At 50.7% G+C, this 19250-nt stretch overlaps 1 protein-coding gene and 1 non-coding gene across 2 annotated transcripts in view; one reads left to right on the top strand and one right to left on the bottom strand.

The window, feature by feature from the left end:
- The window catches only part of OLFML2B (olfactomedin like 2B), a 53884-nt gene that overhangs the window by 20845 nt on the left and 13789 nt on the right, over nucleotides 1-19250 (top strand). The window contains exons 4-5 of the mRNA XM_090048428.1: nucleotides 5951-6127; nucleotides 18141-18366. Of these exons, the coding sequence (XP_089904554.1) occupies nucleotides 5951-6127; nucleotides 18141-18366 (403 nt within the window). The remainder of the gene's footprint in view (nucleotides 1-5950; nucleotides 6128-18140; nucleotides 18367-19250) is intronic.
- Nucleotides 11795-11866, bottom strand: TRNAQ-CUG (transfer RNA glutamine (anticodon CUG)). Its single transcript has one exon. It is a non-coding gene; the product is annotated as a tRNA-Gln (tRNA).

Below are 19250 nucleotides of genomic sequence, written 5' to 3'. Positions count from 1 at the left end.
CTACTGCTGTGCCAGGTATTTAAAGTAGCTGCTATTCAATAGATGAAAGACATGGCCAGCTAGCTGGCTCTGACTGAGGGGCCTCCTGAGGACAGGAATGCTAATATTTGGTGTGGGGAGGGTCCCCACAAGGAGAGAGGTGACAAGCTGTGCTACTGTATGCAGCACGGAAGAGATCTTTCTCAGAGACACAGGTTCCTCCCCCCACTGCGCCAACTCCTAAAATGCCCTCCGCCTTCCGGGCACAGATTCTGCTAATCCTTCCTCCCAGTTACATTGTCTCAATGCATACACATTGCACTAGTTGTTTCACAGATTTCAGCTCTGTGTTCATGCTGGGCTTCTGGCCAACAGTGTAAGCAGGACTGGGTGAGCCAGGCATCAGCCCCCAGCTCTGATTTAGAAGAAAGCAGCAGAATGGCAGCACCCAGGGAGCTTGCAGCACCACAGCAGTGCCCACTGTTCATGGAGCTTGTGCCAAGGCCAGCTACAGCTGCAGGACCCTTGTTGTACATGGCAGCCCCCTCACCACTGCTGTTTTATGATGCTTGGCACCCAGCTCTGCCTCTCCCTGCATACCCGCTTCCCCCTCCCCACCCAAGGCTGGGTGCCAAAATTTCTGGTTATTATGCCTCTGCTCCTGGCTCTCCATTTTCAGGCATGTAACTGGCAATTGCAGGAACCATCCTAATGTATTGCCCCAAGGCTCTGCTGAGTTGGCAGGAGGGAGCAGATGGCCAGCACATTGAAAAGGCCCGTGGTCAAATGCAGACATCTAGTCCTGTGGTTGCAAAGCCATGATAAATGCTTTTATGAACAGTTAGCATTTGTGGAGAGCTATATGAAAGCCAAGCATCTGCTCTGAACTGGAAGAGATTGGCATCTCTTGCTTCTAGTAATATACCACTGAGCAAAGGTAGTGACTGCAGGATGCTGGGTCCCAAGGCTGCTTCCTGTGCTGCTGATCCATGTCTGTGTAGCCTTCCCTATACTGACAGTTCACACTCCACCTTCCTCCAGGTCTTTCCCAGAACATGTGGCAGCTGTGTGATGCCACACGGCACAGCCACAACCTGGTTTCACCCCATCTACCATGTGGGGATCAACCTTATACCGTTTTCATTTCAGTGCATGTCAGATGAATGCTGTCTCTAAGGGCAGACACAGTCCCTTTTGGTTAACCCCCTCATACTGGTTGATAGTGCCCATTAGCTTTGACATCTTTTCTGGGCACAGCAACAGAATGGCTGGTCAAGGTTTCTCGCAGCCATGTGTTAAAAGCTGGGAATGTGATGCAGGCTTGTTAATGTTGTTTAATGGAGAACAGATCTTGTCAAACCCATTAACGGGCTTTGAGAAAGTCACAGAGTTAGCTGAAAAGGGACAAGGTACAGATAGACAGTACACTTTGGCTTTGACTTAAGAGCAGGCACCATCCTGATTATCAAACTGTCACTTTGTAAGGCAGCAAGTGTAACATTACTGCCTGTAAAACAGAAAGAAAGCAGGCAGGTTGTCGGCTTGCTCGATAGACCAGTCACTGGGTTGCATAGTGGCAGGGGTGGATTCAGAAGGGTTGCAGTGGTGTGGCTGCATCCCCCTCTTTTGTATTATTGCATTGCACCACAGAAGCCTCCAAGGACTTTTTAAAGTCCCCAAAGCAGGTGAGACTCCCTCTCCCTTCCCCTTCCTGGACAAAAGTACACATCCTATCTGCCCCTTTCCTCCCCGCTCTTCTGCCTGCCTTTCCTCTCTGTTGCTGGAGGTGGGGAAGCACCAGAGCTGTTCCTGTGCACCACCAGGGGCTGGGCTTAGCTGGGAAGATGGACAGTGGCAACAGGGACGGGCAAGGGGGGTTCCCTTCCCTGTGCCTGCTTCAGGATGGGGTAGGTTAGAGGGAACCACTCTCCAGCCTCCCTGTTGCTGCTGTCCCCTCTCCAGATGAGTCTAGCCCCCACTCAGTGGGCTGGCTCCGGAGCTTTCTCTCCCCCAACAGTGGAGAAAGCAGCAGCAGGCAGGGGAGGGGTGGGGAGCTGGGAGAAGAGGGGAAGGGATGTGCCTCTGAGCACGAAGGGGAAAGAGGGGTGATTTTCATCTTCTTTAAGGACTTTGAAAGTCCCCAGGGGCTCCCATGGCATGGTCTTCCCACACTGGTAGGGGTGGATGAAGCAGGGAGCAGGAGATGCAGTCACCCCTGCAGTGCGCTGCTCCTGAACCTCCCCCCTGCAATCTTTATGAAATCCGGGATCCACGCCTGCTTGGTGATCTGGGTGCAGTCAAAAAGCTTGTGGGTTGATACAGCCAACTGCAAGCTCATGTGTCTAGAAACAAGACATTCAGGCCACAATTGTGGAATGGGGCCCTGTGTCTTTGAAAGAGGTGCATTTGAACAGGGTTGGGGGATCAGGAAAAGAAAGCAACTCTACAAGGTCTCCTAGTGCTTTGCTGTGCTCAAAAGGGCTGTTTAGAAGAAGGCTGCCTCTCTCTTCATGTGTTGTGGCTACAACTTGGCTCAGCAGAGGTCCTTAATAAAGCTGAGAGGGGCTGCTGGCTGAGAGCTTTCTGGGAGGGTGTGACAAATCCAGAAGATGCAGCTAGCTGTACTTGCTGAGGTGCCAGCAAAGGGATCAGGCCCCTGGGCAGATCCCTAGCTGGCTGGGAACAGGAAAAAGGGCTAGCTGAAGGAGAGCAGGGAGCAGAAGGAGCTTGTGGAAGCTGGGAAGCCTCAATAGCTTAAAGGGAGAAAGGCAATGTATCTTGTTTAATTTCCTTCCCTGAGGATAGCAGGCAGGTGAACTCCAGGTGTTGAAAGGGGGCTTTGAATAAAGGACCTTAAAAGAAGTATGGCTTTGACCAGTGAGACCAGCTGGAAAAGGACACTACCAACTCATGGAGCCCTATACTTCTGGACTTCCCCTTACTTTGGTCCAAAAGAGGCTATTTAAGGTGCTTGCAAGGTTCACCCTTTGTTACTGGCTTCTTTAAAATGTGAGGTGGAGGTGTGGAGGAAATGATGAGGCGGAAGAGCTTCCAGAGGGGTGGGGGGAGGAAAGGTGCATTGAGCTACTTTAGAGATTCCTTAGGTTAGAGCATCTGGACAGGCCCCTGTCACTACATTGTTAACTTTATAAGTAGCCATCTGAACATGCGCCCCAGAGTGATGCTGCAGAGAAAAAGATAGGTATTCTCCTGAGAGTGAGAGGTAGGAGGGTTGTCTTTACCTCGGCATTTCTTGTTGGTTGCTGGAATGTGTGCTTAAAAAAGGGATTTTGAAAAATGTGAAGAGGTATAAGAAGAGCTACAAGAACAAATATAGCTTCAGGGAAGAGGTGTAAGAATGAATAAAAGGCTTGGGAAACCTGCCTTCTGCTCCAATTAGTTTAAAAGCCAGTTTAAAAGGGCTGAAGTACTGTGGAGACTTCGAGAAGTATCATCTTCACGGAAGAGATGCCTGAGAGCAGACGGCTCTTTAATCTCTCAGACAAAGGCAAAGCAAAAGCTAAAAGCTGAAGTCAGCAATACCTGGAGACTAGGTCTGGATTTTTAATAGTGAGGATGGTTAATTGTTGGAACCGGTTACCGCATGCTGGATCCTTTGCCACATGGAGGCTGTATGTTGAGATTGGATGTCCCTTCTAGCTCTGGGTTAGGCTGCTGTCTAGGTAAATCACTACATTTTGTGCTGGATGCAAGCACCCTTGCGGGGGACTCTCTGGCTTATGTGCTGTAGGAGTTCAGTTAGGAGGAGCAGGGTGATCTCTCTTGCCCTTAACAGCCATGAATTCCATAAAACCTGTATAGTAATAAAGCAGCTATCTCCCGTGAGCCACTGGCTCTGTGGTTCAGCTGTGGAGGGGGTGGTGTCTTGGTTTGTGCTAATCCCAACTGAGAAAATCACTTGATCCATGGCATAGGCAAGGTCCTCTTCAGCCTGCGAGTTCAGGAGGCAGTGTTCATTGAGCAAGCTGATTGCTTCATCTCATCAGCAGAGCTATTATAGTCTTGGTGTGTATTCATTGCTTTTAGCAGTTTGGAGCAACTCCCAGGAGGATCAGCAACACTGTTGCCTGCAAGGGACTTCACAGAGGCAGAGGAACAGCCTGTAATTGTCAGGAATAAAGCTGTTTGTCTGCTTGGCCTGAGATGTTGCAGAACCAAACTCTGAAGTCAGTGCCTTAAGAAAGCATTGATTTTACAAAGATGCTTGAGGGCATACAAAGTGCCAGGGAATTGTCATTATCAGGGCACACAGGACAATGCATCAGTCAGGATTTGCAGGGTAAAACTCCATTGGATTTTAATGACCATGGTGCCTGACTAAGGATCTGTGTTGGAAATACTGGATTGTATCCCCAGACTGTAAAAGGCAAGGGTGATGAAAATAGCCACATATCATATCTTGTGTCATACAGCACGCTGTGCAGTAAGATCCACACCTTGCTTTTAAAAGGCAGAATGAAGGGAAATGAAATATCTTTTTAGGTAGTAAATAACTAAGTGGGTACAGCTGGGGAACAGGCCCTCTTCACTGTTCTGTTCCTCATGGATGTGTGCAGACTTTACGTTCACTTTTGCCCAGTCAGAAACTGCTGTTACCATATCTCCTCATGCAAAGTGCACACTCCCATTTTACAGCAGCTGGCTTTTGGGAAAGACAGATGGTTTTTGGAAAATACACATTTTTGTAGATGAGAAAATATGGTAAATTATTGCTGTACGTGGCAACTGAGAAACCATCAAGTCTGTCCCATGGGTCAGCAGGAGGGTATTAGGCTTGGGACCATCAAACCTGTGTCACTCAAACTAATGGAGTGCTATCCCATTTGTGGTTCATCCACCTGAAGGGGACACAACACTTTGTGAGTGAACTGTAGGACGTTGCCTGCTGTGGTCCCCCTGCTTTACCTGTAGCAGATAAGGGTGTTACGTCTTGTGTCAGGTTTGGCAGTAGTTTTATGAAGAATTTAGACTATGGATTTGTATAGGATGGTTTGAACTGGGATGCTCCTGCCTCAAGCAGGGGATTGGGCTAAATAAATAACCTCTGGAGGGTCCCTTCCAGCCCTGATTCTCTATGATTCTATGAACTATTTGATAGACTGCATGTGAGCATTAGAAATCCAGGTTTCTGGTATCCTTGTAATGGGCTGGAAGCTTAATGAGCAGCTAAATCCGCCATCAAAGACAGAAGAGTAGGCCTAAATAGGTCTGGCGTGTTCCTTCTATGAAGGTATGTGGCTAAGATTTGCATCTGTCCTAGTAGAAACCTTGGTTCTACTCCCTGTCATGACCTCGTGCAGCATTGCAGTCAATTATCTGTTTGTACAATGAGGTTTTAGGGGCAGTGGAATGTGGCTTGATGCTTCCATCTTAGAAGAGGAAGCCATGCTCAGCAACAGAGATCTGAAGGATGCAGCGATATGCACAGGGAAGGACAGAGTGTAGAACTCAGGGGATCCTTGTTCTCATCCCAGTGCACTTTCCCCTAAACCAAAGTCAGGCTGTCTATTGAATGTGGATCATCACCCACCTTGCCAGCAGTGCAGGACCCTGGAGAGGCCTACCTGGAATGGAAGACACCTGTCGTTGTGCTCTTTGACCACTAGATGTCTCTGTGCTGTGTTAAAAGTTCCATGAAAAGGGAGTGGCCTGTTGCGGAAGAGATGCAAGTAGCTGGAGCTGTTTGTAATTTGGTTTGCTCTAAGTAAATACCTGTGAGTTAAGGAGAACCTTGTGATAAAGACCATCTTGTCACTAAGCACTGGCAATCCACAAAGGACAACCGGCCCATTGAAGGCAATTCTAACAGCCTGGGCATGCACTTCCATACTGTAATAAGTAACACACGCAGCACGTTTTGTCCTGGTGTGCTTTCTAAGGCCTAGAACTGTAGTCTGAAAGTATCATTTGCTGAGAAATGACATCTCCCTCTGTTACTTTTTTTCTTTAGGAAGTATCCAAAAACTTCACTCAAGAAAGCAACTCGGTCAGAGGGAATGTAGATGAAGTTCTGAGTGAGCGGAACAAGCGGCACAAGGAAAACTGTTCTGACATCCTCTCCAACAGCCTCCCAGATATTGGGAGCTCACTGCAGAGGGACGCTGCAGCTGCGTACACCCACGCTGAGGTAAGGGGCCAGTTGCCTTCTCCACCAAGCCAAGGAACTCTGGGGTAGACGGATCCCTAGAAGTCTGCGTTCCAGGATGGGGAACATCCTATGTCATTGGTGCAAGGGCAGTCGGGCTAGGGAGAAATGTGCTGGAGAAGGTAGCATTGACTTTGGACATCAGGGTTCAGCAGGGGTGGGCAGTTATTTTGGGTGGAGGGCCACTTACTGACTTTTGGCAAGCCATGAAGGACTGCATGATAGGCAGCCAGGGGCAAATAAATATTAATTTTCTCAATTTTTAGAGGCCCTGCAGCCCGGATAGAATGGCCTGTCAGGCCACATCCGGCCCCCAGGCTGCATTTTGCCTGCCCCTGGGGTAGAGCATAGTAGAATGATGTCATCGCATGCAGTGCTGCATTGTACTGTGACTTGCCACGTCCCTCCCTTCTGGTGCAGTGTCTTTCACAAAGGGCCTGAAGGTGGGAGGACAGACCTGGTTGCTCCTCTGCCATTACATACCAAAGAGGGACACTGTGAGCTGTGTCCTTGATGGAGACTTCATGGCAGCCCAGTCCAGAGCTTTTTGATCTTTGTATCTCTGGCCCTGGGTTGTCCACTTGGTCAGCTGACACCATGCCAGGTAGTTTGTCCCTTGCAGGCAAGTAGAAAAGCAACTTCATTCTACCCTGAAATGGTCCCTGATACATCCTGACTGATTCACATGGCTTTAGAGGCATGATGGATGTGGAGGTGAGGCATAAGCTGAACAGCCACAGAGCCCGCCTCACGCCTGAGCGGGAAGAGGAGAGTCTATTTTCCATGATTCATTCAGACTTGAACCTCTGCTGAGGTGTCAGCAAGGGGGATCCTTTAGAGATGAGGGTGGTGGTGACTGCACACAACTGGGACAGAGGCCCTCATTGACATACACATAAAGGGCACATAAATGGCCTCCAGATGACCCCTGGCATAGACTGAGTTTGAATAAAAAGCATGCCAGCCTTGAATGACTCTTTTTTGGCTCTGCCCTTTCTACAGAGCTACCCCAGTCATCAGGTGTGAGGGGACTGCTCAGAAAGATTGTAGTGAATATGGCTGCTTAGGACTATGGTAACTGAACCCCATGTAGCACTCGCAGGTGTCAGGGGCACCAGCTGCCAGGTCTACTAAATCTCTGGGCAGGAGGTGAAAGTACTGGGGCCATCAGGAATGGGAAAAGTTGCCTGTGGGCACAGTAGCTTCGGCATTTATATAAAAAGACAGGAAGAAAGGGCGTCCTGGCCATCAAATCCAGTCCCTTGCATTCATAGGTAACCATCGATTCAAGGATTTCCCCAAACCACCACTTCAAAGCCTTATACAAAGGATGCAATACTAAAAACACCCTGCAACTAGAGGTACACTGATTTAATGATTTTTTTGGCTGACACTGGTGGCTGATTATTAACCAGCCATATTGGCTGATACCAATCTGATAGCTGATATGAAGCTCGGCAGCTTGGAGAGCAGCTCCCTGCCATTAAGTCTGTGGGATGGAAGGGGCAGGGGGGAGGGAAGGGGTGTGATTGGTGCAGATAGAGGCCCCCATGGTGAGGGCAGGAGTCCTGGGAGGGATGGCTATAGGGAATGTTGTAGTGGCTGTAGCCCACCCTGTAGCCACTCTCAAAACTGCTGCCACCTGCCCAAGTGCAGCCCCGGCCCAGCCCCCCGTCCAAAAAGAGGCCAGCGCAGCCCCCGAGGCCACAGCGGCCAGTCTATGCACAAATCTGCACAAATCTGGGGGGCACATGCCCCCATGCCTCTCCTGCGGGTGTGCGCAGCAGCGAGAAGCCACCCCCTGGACAAGCCACGTGTAACTCCATCCTGCTCCCAGCAGGGTTGTATTCACCACCCTGGCTGGCCAGCCCCTGTCCCTGTCCCTCTCTTTCTCTCACCTTGATCTGCCTCCTCACATCCCTTTCCTCTCCCTGCCCCTTTCCTTCCCAGAGACTTACTGGCTGGATGCTGCTCTCCAAGATGCTCAGCTGCATTCCTGGCCATGTGCGTGGTGCAGCTGCACTCATGCACACGGCATTTATTGGTGACATTATGGGCTACACGGGCCAACAAAAGCCGATTGCTGATAATATTAATTTTCATTTTATTGATGCTGATGCTGATCTGATACATGACCAATCTATCACTGCACCTCTCCTGCAATGTGCCATAAGCAGAAGTCAAGGAGACATGGGCACTGCCAGTGCCCTGCCACTACAATGATGGGGAAGTAAATAGTTTCATAGTTTGTAGGGTTGGAAGAGACCTGAGCAGATCATCATGTCCGACCCCCTGCCATGGCAGGAAAGAATACTGGTGTCAAACGACCCCAGCAAGGTGCTCATCTAGCCTTGTCTTAAACACCCCCAGGGTAGGAGCCAGCACCACTTCGTTTGGAAGTTGGTTCCAGATCCTAGCAGCCCTCACCGTGAAGTAGCGCCTCCTGATGTCTAATCTGAATTTACCCTCTGCCAGCTTGTGACTGTTATTTCTAGTCACTCCTGGTAGTGCTCAGGGAAACAGGGACTCCCCCAATGCCTGTTGGTCCCCTCTGACTAGTTTGTAACAGGCCACTAGATCCCTCCGCAGCCTTCTCTTGTGGAGGCTGAACAGGTTCAGGTCCTGTAGCCTCTCCTCATAAGGCCTGCCCTGCTGCCCCCTGATCATGCGAGTGGCCCTCCTCTGGACCCTCTCCATGTTGTCCACATTACTCTTGAAGTGCGGTGCCCAGAACTGGACGCAGTACTCCCGCTGCGGCCTGACCAGTGCCGCATAGAGGGGGAGGATCACTTCCCTGGACCTGCTTGAGATGCATCTGTGGATGCACGACAAGGTGTGGTTGGCCTTCCTGACCATGTCCCCACACTGCCGGCCCATGTTCATCTTGGTATCAATGATGACTCCAAGATCCTTTTCTGCCTCTGCACTGACGAGAAGGGAGTTCCCCAGCCTGTAGGTATGGTGCTGGTTCTTCCTCCCCAGGTGCAGCACCTTGCACTTGTCAGTGTTGAATCCCATCCTATTCTGCTCTGCCGACCCCTGTAACCTGTCTAGGTCCAATTATAGCCTATTCCTTCCTTCTAGCGTGCCCACATCCCCCCACATCTTAGTGTCATCAGCAAATTTGAACAGGGTGCTATTTACCCCCTTGTCCAAGTCACAGATGAAGACATTGAACAGCGTGTGCCCGAGGACCGAGCCCTGGGGGACCCCACTGCCCACATCCCTCCAGGTCAAAAATAACCCGTCCACCACCACTCTTTGGGTGCGGCCCTCCAGCCAGTTGGTGACCCAATTGACTGTGTGGGTGTCAACACCACAGTCCCCCAGTTTCTTAATGAGAACAGGGTGAGAGACAGTGTTGAAGGCCTTCTGAAAGTCCAGGAAGACTATATCCACTGCTACCCCTGCGTCTAAAGAATTGGTGACCTGGTCATAGAAGGCCACCAGGTTGGTCTGACAGGACCTGCCTCTAATGAACCCGTGTTGGTTGCCCCTAAGCATAATCTCCCCCGCTGGCCCCTCGTAGACATGCGCCAGGATAATTCTCTCAAAAAGCTTCCCCAGGATCGAGGTAAGACTAACTGGCCTATAGTTCCCCGGGTCCTCCTTCCTCCCTTTTTTGAAGATGGGAACAACATAGGCCCTCTTCCAGTCCTCTGGCACCACACCAGAGCACCACGAGTGCTTGTGCAGCTGTGCCAGGTTTCCCACAATGACTTCAGCTAATTCCCTCAGCACTCAGGGGTGGAGATTGTCCAGACCAGCTGATTTAAATACATCCAGTCCTTCCAGAAGTTCCCTGACTAGATCCTCACTGACCCTTGGCCTAGGTGTGCCTCCCCTGGGGCCTGAGGGGGATCCGGTGCGGGAGCTGATCTGGTTCCTGCTCAGGAAAATGGAGGCAAGTCATTAAATAGGTTAGCTAGCGTGATGACCAAATTTCCTAGCGTGTCTTGCAGGGGTCCCATGTTACCTGGTACCTTCTTTTTGCCCCCTATGTATTTAAAAAAGGACTTCTTGATGTTCTTGATCTGGGTAGCTAGTCCCAGTCCCATCCCCGCCTTGGCCTCCCTGACTGCACCCCTGCAGGCCCGAGCAACTGCAGTATAGTCCTCCCTCGTGATGGTCCCTCCCTTCCATTGGGTGTAAGCCTCCCTTTTAGCTAGGAGACATTCCTGGATGCTTTTGGTGAACCATGGGGGCTTTTGCACCCTCCTGCTCCCTTTGATCCGTGTTGGGATTACCTCCCTTTGGGCTTGGAGGATCGTCTCCTTAAGGAGTGACCACTCTTCTTGGACACCTGGCTCCCCTCCCCTCCGGGACCTCAGTGCTTCCCCGACTATTCTCCTTAGTTCATTGAAGTCCACCCTCCTGAAATCTAGGGCTGCTGCCTTGCTGCAGGCCTTTGCCACCTTGCGCTGGATGGTGAATCCCAGCAGGCGATGATCACTGTCACCCAGGTGGTTGAGCACCCGCAGCCCCCTCACCAGGTCATTACCCGTGGCCAGCACCAGGTCCAACAAGGCGTCTCCCCTGGTGGGGCTGTGCACCTCCTGGGTTAGATGGAGGTCCTGCATTTGGGCTAGGAACCTATGTGAGCGGTCAGACCTGGCTGACTGCTCTTCCCAACAGATGTCTGGAAAGTTCAGGTCACCCATGATGACCATGTCCTTTGACCTAACTACCTCCGTGAGCTGACTTAAGGATTCCTGGTCTAGCTCTTCCCCTTGGTTGAGTGGTCTGTAGTAGACCCCCACCGTTAAGTCTCTTTCCCCTCAACTGCCTCGTATTGTAACCCAGAGCACTTACGTGTGCCCCTCCTCTGACTCTGTGCTACCTGGTGAGGATGTGTATTCCTCCTTAATGTAAAGCACCACCCCACTGCCTTTCCTCCCTGTCCTGTCTCTCCTGTACAGCCTATAGCCCTTGATATTCACCGCCCAGTCATGCGTTGGATCCCACCATGTTTCAGTGAGCCCCACTATGTCCGGGTAGGTGTCAGCTAGCAGGAGGGTAAGTTCCTCCTGCTTGTTTCCCATACTACGAGCATTTGTGTAGAGGCATTTGAGGCCTCCTGTGGATGTGTGCACTGGCCCCCTAATCTCTGCATTGCCCTGGCTCCTGTTGCTTACCTGTGTATATGTTCCACTCGTTGGTCTAGGCTGGGCTGTACTTGTGGGTGCTGCTTGGTTTAGTGGTCCAAGGCTTCCTCTGCCCTCATCTTCCGTTTCCCCTGACGAGCCTAGTTTAAAGCCTGCTGGAGGAGATCCACCAACCTAGAAGAGAACACACGCTTACCTTTAGGGAAAAGGTGGAGCTCCATCCCACACGAGCACGTCTCTTGTCATGATGCGCGGGTTGTTGTCAAGGAAGCCAAAGCCCGCCTCAAGACACCATTCCCAAAGCGGCCAGTTGGTCTCTGCGATGCATGTCTCATGCCATATACCACATCCGCTCACTGGTAGGACAGAAGAGAAAACCACCTGGCTCCTTCAGCACACCCCCCAGAGTATGGTAGTCTGCCATCAGGGCTTCTCCTGTCCATATCATTAGTACCCACATGGATTAGTAATCAGTCGGCTGACCCCCACCCCCCTGTCATGAATCTTTGCTCCAGGTACAATGAAGAAGCTACTATGTGCACTAAGGTCCCACCAAGATTTGAACTTGGATTGCTAGATTCAGAGTCCAGAGTGCTAACCATTACACCATGGGACCCACTCAAATACTGTGGATGCCAGGGATTGAACCCACAGCCTTATATATGCAAAGCATATGCTCTACCACTAAGCTACGTCTGCATTGCTTGAAAAAAAGCATCCTGCTGCATTGGCCAGGAATCAAGCCCAAATCAAGAATTGCACCACTGAACTACCAATGCCTGCATAAACCTGGGAGTTAGGGCTCCACCTGGGAGCCTGAGCCTACACCCAGGCTTGAACTGGCAACTCAGCTCATACCACTCTAGGCCACACAAGCAGGCCAATGGCAAGCCAGAGCTCATGAGTCTCATATGCTCAGAGCATCATAAGAAGATGATCATGCTCCATGCTACAGAGAAAAGCAGACTTCCTATATTTCGTGCCCATCTGTCCCAGGGGAAAAATTCCTTCCTGGCTCCAAATTTGGCAAAAAGCGTGACAGAGTAGAACAGCGAGTTCGTTCAATCAGGAACCTCTCAGGAACCTAGATGTATCAGTCAGCACTTCTCAGCCTTTATTTACTCTGTTCAGCATCCCAGTACTTCAGAGAATAGTTGCGGGGTGACCCCAGAAGCCAGTAGCCTTCATGAGGGGGGAAGAAAACCTTCCTGGGTCTTATGAGAAACCAGCAAAAGCTTTGAAGGAAGGGATTTTCGGATGCCTACCATACTGAGAGCTACTTCCTATATGAAAGGGTGTTTTTGCAACTCAGGATTACAGAACCATAGAGAACTTGGGCTGGGAGGGATCTCCAGAAGTCATCTAGTCCAGGGCTTCTCAACTTTTTTCTTCCTGAGGCCCCCCCTCGTATGCTGTAAAAACTCCACAGGCCACCTGTGCCACAACAGCTGCTCAGCTCCTCAGCCCCACCTGCACAGCTTTGCATGGGGCTTGATGGCGGGGAGCCCCGGGTCCCCACTCCCCTGAGCAGCAGCAGTGCGGAGGTTTGTCCACCTGTCCACAGTGTCCCACACAAGATGGAGGCTATGGGGTCTGGCAGGTGGGCCTGCCTCCAACCCTGCCCCTTCCTCAGGACTCACCTCAGCCCCAGGGGGTAAGGGGGGCAGAGGCAGCTCCTCCTCACACAAGGCTGGGCCAGGTGGACCCCCTGAAACCTGCTTGCAGCCCCCTCCCCCCTCAGGTGGCTGAGGACCCCTGGTTGAGAACTGCTGATCTAGTTCAACCCCCTGCTTGAGGCAGGATCGTCCCTATCCAAATCATCCTGTGCAAATCCATAATGTTTGTAAAATTGCTGTCAACCCTGATAGAAGACAAGACATCACACCCTAACCTGCCCATGGAAAACAGAGGACCACAGCAGTTAATGTCCTGCTTCCAAAAAAAGTTGTTAGTATACATTCAAGAGATTGCAGATAGAGGGCCATGTCCTCTGCTACAGAGGGAGGCAAAACCCACCATAGTCCACACCAGTCTGACCATGGGTAAAATTCTGTTCTGACCCCAGATGTGGTGATTGAACTGACCCTGACCAGAGGAACAAGACCATCTAGTCAGGAATATTCGGCTTTAAGTCCCAACAGGAGTATTTGCATGCCCCAGTCACAATCCCCAGCCTGGGCTGCAGCCAACACCCAACACCTCTGAGGAAGGCTTAAAAAGCACCCTGACACATGTAGCAGAAAGGGGTGGGGATGCAAAGCCCTGAAGTCTGGGAAATACCCATGGGTAGACCCCTGGGTGGCAGGCAGTGGACAGTTCAGGTTTACTCATGTCTGGGGTGCCCCTGTGAGTCTGCCTTAATGGCAGGCAGTCAGGTAATGTGCATCTTCCCTGGTGCTGGTGCATCTTGTTGGGGCAGGTATGAGCTGACCCCTTTCTGGATGATTTACCACCAAGGCTGTCCTCCATCATTCCTGGCTACGCCGAAGTGTGCTATGCAAAGACAGTTGCTCCTGCTCTTATACTGATCCCCTTGCTGGGAGAGATTGTCTGCCTTCCCAGTCTCATCCCAGTGGCCCTGGGCACTTTGCAATAGTGTCTGCCTGGCTCCTGCTCCTGTAACATCCTGGCTGCTGGCTCACTGAGTCTTCTTCAGGCCCCTCTCTGCTCAGCCCTCTGCCTGCAGGCTCCTCTGCTGTGCATCTGGTCTCTAGTGCTTTACACAAGCTCTGCACAGGGCTGCATCTGTTGGCAGTGCATGCCTTCCCCCATCTTCCCTGTGCAGGTCTCTAGCTCCCCGCCTGGCCTTGGCTCCCAGCTCCCCATTCTCTGTGGGGCTTGTTCCTCCCCTAACCACGTCCCTTCCAGAGACAGGGGTCACTTCAAGGGGCTGGCCCTTCACAAAGGGTTTCAATCCTCCTCCCCATTATGCTTAGGACAGGGGACTGGTTCTGCTCTTCCCTCAGGGGATGCAGCGGTCACTGGGAAAGAGATTGCTGAGAAGAGAAGTTAGTTTCCCACTTAGCCAATTTGCCACAGATCATTGTGGCTACGTGAACTCGCCCAGAGGGCATTTCCTGAGGGCAAGTGGCTCCCAAACCTCATTTCCATTCCCCAGGCTCCATCCTGCTAAGTAAGCACAATCCATCTGAAACCAAAATGTAAGAGGGAGAGCATAGGACCAAACCTTTTCCCTTGCCCACCCCCTTCCACTTCCAAAGGGCTGTTGGTTTTGGAGGTCAGAGCCAGACAGGAGGCTTGTTATTTTGAGGCTGGCTGCAACTCTCTGGGAAGCTCTGTGCTGAAGTGACATGGAGCCTCTGATGAGCGGGCTTGGGGGCCTGGCTGTATGGACAGCATGTCGCCTCTCAGTCCAGATGTCTGTTTTTCCTGTCAGCTACTGCAAGCTCTGTCACTTGGGCTGTGGAAAGAGATTTGCTGCTCATCCCAGCTGGTTCAACCTGAGGTGCCAGCGTTGCAAAGGGGAACTGTGGTCTGGCTTTTTTTCCTATATCAAAGAGTAATTCATGTCCAAGGGGAGAGATGGGAACCCAGAGTCCCCCTGGTGCTGGCGAGGTTAGAACCACAGCTGGTGTGGCCTGCCTGGCAGAGGGGTGTCTGGTGATGGGCAAAGGGGGTGACACTGGACGTTCCCCTGTGGGCCACTGAGGGTGGTAATTGAGACCAGCTTCCAGCTGATCTGACTTAAGCTGAGGGAGCACCAGCCTGTGTCCCCATCCCCTGCTCTTGAGCTGTGTTATGTACCCCTCACCCTCCACTGAGAACCCAGACAGGGACCTCTCCCGTTCTGTAAGTGTTGTGGATGAAGGGCAGGAGGGTGTCTTTGAGACAGGAGGTACAGGGAACCCCCACGGAGTATGAAAATGCCAAGTTCTTTCACTAACAAAAGTAAAGCCCAAGACCATCAGCTCCTGGTGTGATGGGGAGGGCACTTAGCCAATGGGCAATGGATGCCTCTCTCTTATGGGAGGCACACGTGTGAGCACAGTGCTGTGGTATTCATTTGCAGTGATCACACCTCATAAATATACCTGCCAGTCTGTTGTGGCACTCCAGCTGCAGCAGCTAACCAGGGCTGTCCCTAGGTTTGTTTGTTTGACTGTTCCCAGCTAAGTGATCTGGATGACGTCAGGAGAGAAAAGGAGAGGCAGAGCAGGGCAGACTGTCCTGGCACATTAAGTGGGGCCCTGGCAATACCCTGCACTGAGGGGTTCATTCTACTTTGGGCTTAGGAGCAAGGGGAGGAGACCTCAAGGTTTGGGATGAGGAGTCTCAGGGCATCAGGGTTTAGGTGGCTATTTGTAAGCATGATTGATTTGTGTTTATAAGGACCAGGCTCTCAATTGAGCAGGCCACGCAAAATGTTTGTGGAAGGAACTGTGCTCTTCAGTCAGGTGTTACCCTCCAGCAAAGGTCCCATGTGCAGCTGCTAGGGGTACACTATTTCCCAGCATAGTAGGCTCTCGTGCCCCCGAAAGGTGCCCCTCAGAGGCCCTCTTACTTACACCCAGGTGCAATCACTGACAAACATTTAAAAAAAAAACCCTAGGGAGTTAACAGCCACTAATTCTGTGCTGAAGCAACAAAGCCAGTATGTGTGGCCCCCCCCAGTGAAAAACTAAGCCACTTAATGGTTTGTTCCCCTGCTCCAGCACCCAGTCACACACCTCATTGCTGTGACTATGGCAGTGTGCCACAGCCCATACACAACTTGAACTCTGCATCCACCACCCTTTTTGCATACAGTCCATTACCAGTTGCCCTCTCTCAACACAACCAGCTGCTGCACCTGCTAGTGGCAGATGGGCAGGAGAGTACTTTGGTGAAAGTGGTGCGTGCAGAAGGGCAAATGGAGTTGGGGTTAGGATGGTCTGTGGTGTACAGCAGTTGCAGTCATGACAAAGTATGTGGGTGAGAGAGGAGCTGACGGTGTGTGCTGGTAGGTGGCTTGGCTTTCCATCACTTTGCTTTCACGGGTTCTGTTGGGCAGGTCACAAGCCCCACAGACTTCACAACGGTGGTTTTGTGTATTCATGTCAGTAGCTTCCAACTGACTGCTGGAGGGATTCCACTCCTGTCCAGGCAGAAGTGAAAAGCATGGGGCTTTTATTACCCTGAGTGACCTCACTTCCAAAAACTCTTCTTTTTCTTTTCATTAAATTTAGTCAGGGCTAGAATTACATGGTCTGAAGGAATCCTGAAGACATCCTTTCAGCCAAATGGGCATTGCTTCAGCAGTTCAGGCCAGTTTTCCATTTCCTTTTAATGAGATGAAAATCTTTGGGCATTAGCCTGCAGCCTGGGACTGGACTACATTTCAGGCTCCTAAACCCAGCCCCTGGGAACTCTCTGATCCCCAGAGAAGGTTCCCCAAGCATTTGGCAGGCTCAGATTCTATTTTCCTAATGCAGTACTTTTACTGTGTGTCATGCATCCAACGCTCAAATGCCCTGTGGCATTTGTATCCAGTGCATGCTTTTATCAGGTGAACAACCCAAAAAAGTACAATTATATACCAAATACAGATTTTACTCATAAACAGATGCACTCAATGCACAGTTCCTTTCTCACGTATGCCATGTAATTGCACAATGTGAAGCATCCTTCATGCACAGTTTCCATATGCACAAAGCACTTGCATGGAGTCGTAGAGAAATAAAATGCATGGCATTCAAGGCCATCCTCCAGTCCCACACTCTACCCCCAAGGCCCAAGCAAATCATGTTTCTGGGAGATGATCACCAGTGGAATATTTAACCACATAGAAATTGCAGTTGTTCTGCCTGGGCTTCAGACAAGATGGCCAGTGGACAGTTCTGAACTTATGTTTCAGTCTATGTGTCTTCTTGTTTGCTGAGTGGGGCAGGTGGTACGGCATAGCTTCATCAATGAGTCCTCTTTTGCAGTTGGAAAGCTGGAAATGTGGGTTTAGATGAAAGTTTCTATTATTCAGTCAAAAAAACGGGGTAGTAAACCTTAGCCAGTACAGATAGATGCATGGATGGTCTGACCTCTTAGTCATCAGTGGGGATCAAACCATGGACTTAACAGCACCTAGAACAGATGTTTGAGCTAGACCAGAGGTGCTCAGCATTTGGCTTTTGGGCCAGATCCAGACCACAGTAGTGTCTCATATGGCCTGTGGAGCTCCCCATAGGTCTGGAGATTTGGCAGAGAAGCAGTGCTTCCATTTCCTGGGTGCCAAATGTCTGGACCCAGGGGGAGCCCCAGGCCCTACACGTTAGATCTGCTGCCTGATCTGAGGGCATAGAGCTGGGGTAGGGGGACAGCACTGGACCCCAGGGCCAAACTCCAGTGTAAGGGGCCAGGAGAGAGAAGCACTGGGCCCCTGAGAACCAATCCTGGCACATGGAGGTTAGCAGTGGGTGGCTGTGGGCCTCTGGGACCCACTCCTGGCATGCAGGGTGGCGGGAAGGGGCAGTGCAAGGCTAGGGAGAGACGTGGTCACAAGCCCTAGGCTGGCATCTTGCACTGATCCTAAGCAACAGATCATTTGGCCCCTGCACAGTCTCCTTCCCATGCACCATACAAGTCCTTTGCCCACTGCATGATGCACAACATATAATTCACAGCATAGGAATAGCACATGGGCGCTACATATAACCTCTCAGATGCAGTGTAAGCTTCTGCTGTGGCTTGTCTCCAGGATTTACAAAAGCCTTTTATGATAAGAAATCGTCAGGTGCTGATGTCCATAACAAATCGGGCCAGGACGAGGCCTCCCACTTCAAGTGCATCGGGTCAGAACAGCTGCTTGCCAGTTCCTGTGCAGATGCACTGGTTGTGTTCTCTAGCTCATGTCTGTGTATTTTGACCACCCAGTAACAACCTCTTTTTGCCTTGCAAAGGGAAAATACGAAGAAAGATTCCTGCAAGATGAAACCATTTCCCAGCAGATCAATTCGGTTGAATCCTTACAAGAGCTGCATGCCACCCCTGAAGAAGAGAAACCAAAGCAACTCCTGCAAAGGAAGCTGCATGTGAGGAGCAAGATCCCTTCCAAGCCTACCATCATTCGAGGCATCACTTATTACAAGGCCAAGTTCACAGACTCCGAGAACGACATTGAGGAACGTGAGTTGTGTTTGCAGTCGTGTCCAGCTTAATGGCATCGGCTGTCTGGTCCTCTTAGCTACAACACAGGTACAACCCATTACTCAGTGACACCCCTTGGTCCCTCTCAGTAGTCCATGCCGATCACAAGAATTGTCCCATTTTATGAAATATCACCTTGAGAACAGATATTTGTAAGTGGGCATGTACAAACATAAGGCTGGCCAAGACCTCAGGAGGTCCTTTAGCTCTGCTTCCCTGCTCAGAGCAGGGCTATCCCTGTCTAAACCATTGTGGGTAAGTGTTTGCCTAACCTGACCTTAGAAATTTCCAGTGATGTAGACTCCATGACTTATCTAGGTCAAGGGTACTCAGCTCACAGGCCAGATACAGCAGTTGCACCATTCCCTTGCTGCCAAATTTCCAGACCCAAGGGGAGCCCTGGCCTGTGCATGCTCAGATCAGGCACCTGCCAGGCCCCACAGGGCCTAGTCTTGGCTTGCTAGACTTGTCATGTCCCAAGGCCTGATCCTGCACTTGCGGCTTTTTGCAGCCCAGGGTTATTTCTTTCTGTGCTAAACCACCCTCACCATTAGAAAGCTCTTCCTGAGATCCAATCTAAGTTTCTCCCTTATTGCAAATGAAGTCCATTACTTCTTGTCCTGTCTCCTGTGGACACAGAGCAGTTAATCGCTATGCTGTTTGCATTGATCCTTCGTTTTGTATACGAAAACTGTTATCAAAATCTCTGAGAAGCCAGTTTGGTTCAATACTGTCTTTTATTAGACAAACTGAAGAGTTGGGAAAGAGATTAAATAAATTATTGGGTACGAAATGCTGTTCCTCAGGTCTTGGAAAGAAGCAGATAAGATAAATACTAGGTAAAACAAAGACATTGGTTTGTC

This window comes from Crocodylus siamensis, chromosome 5 (assembly GCF_052110815.1).
Source record: "Crocodylus siamensis isolate JL-2025a chromosome 5, ASM5211081v1, whole genome shotgun sequence".
NCBI classification, from domain to species: Eukaryota; Metazoa; Chordata; order Crocodylia; family Crocodylidae; genus Crocodylus; species Crocodylus siamensis.
The sequence above is the reverse complement of the archived record's forward strand: the minus strand, read 5'-3'. Positions and strand labels throughout refer to the sequence as shown.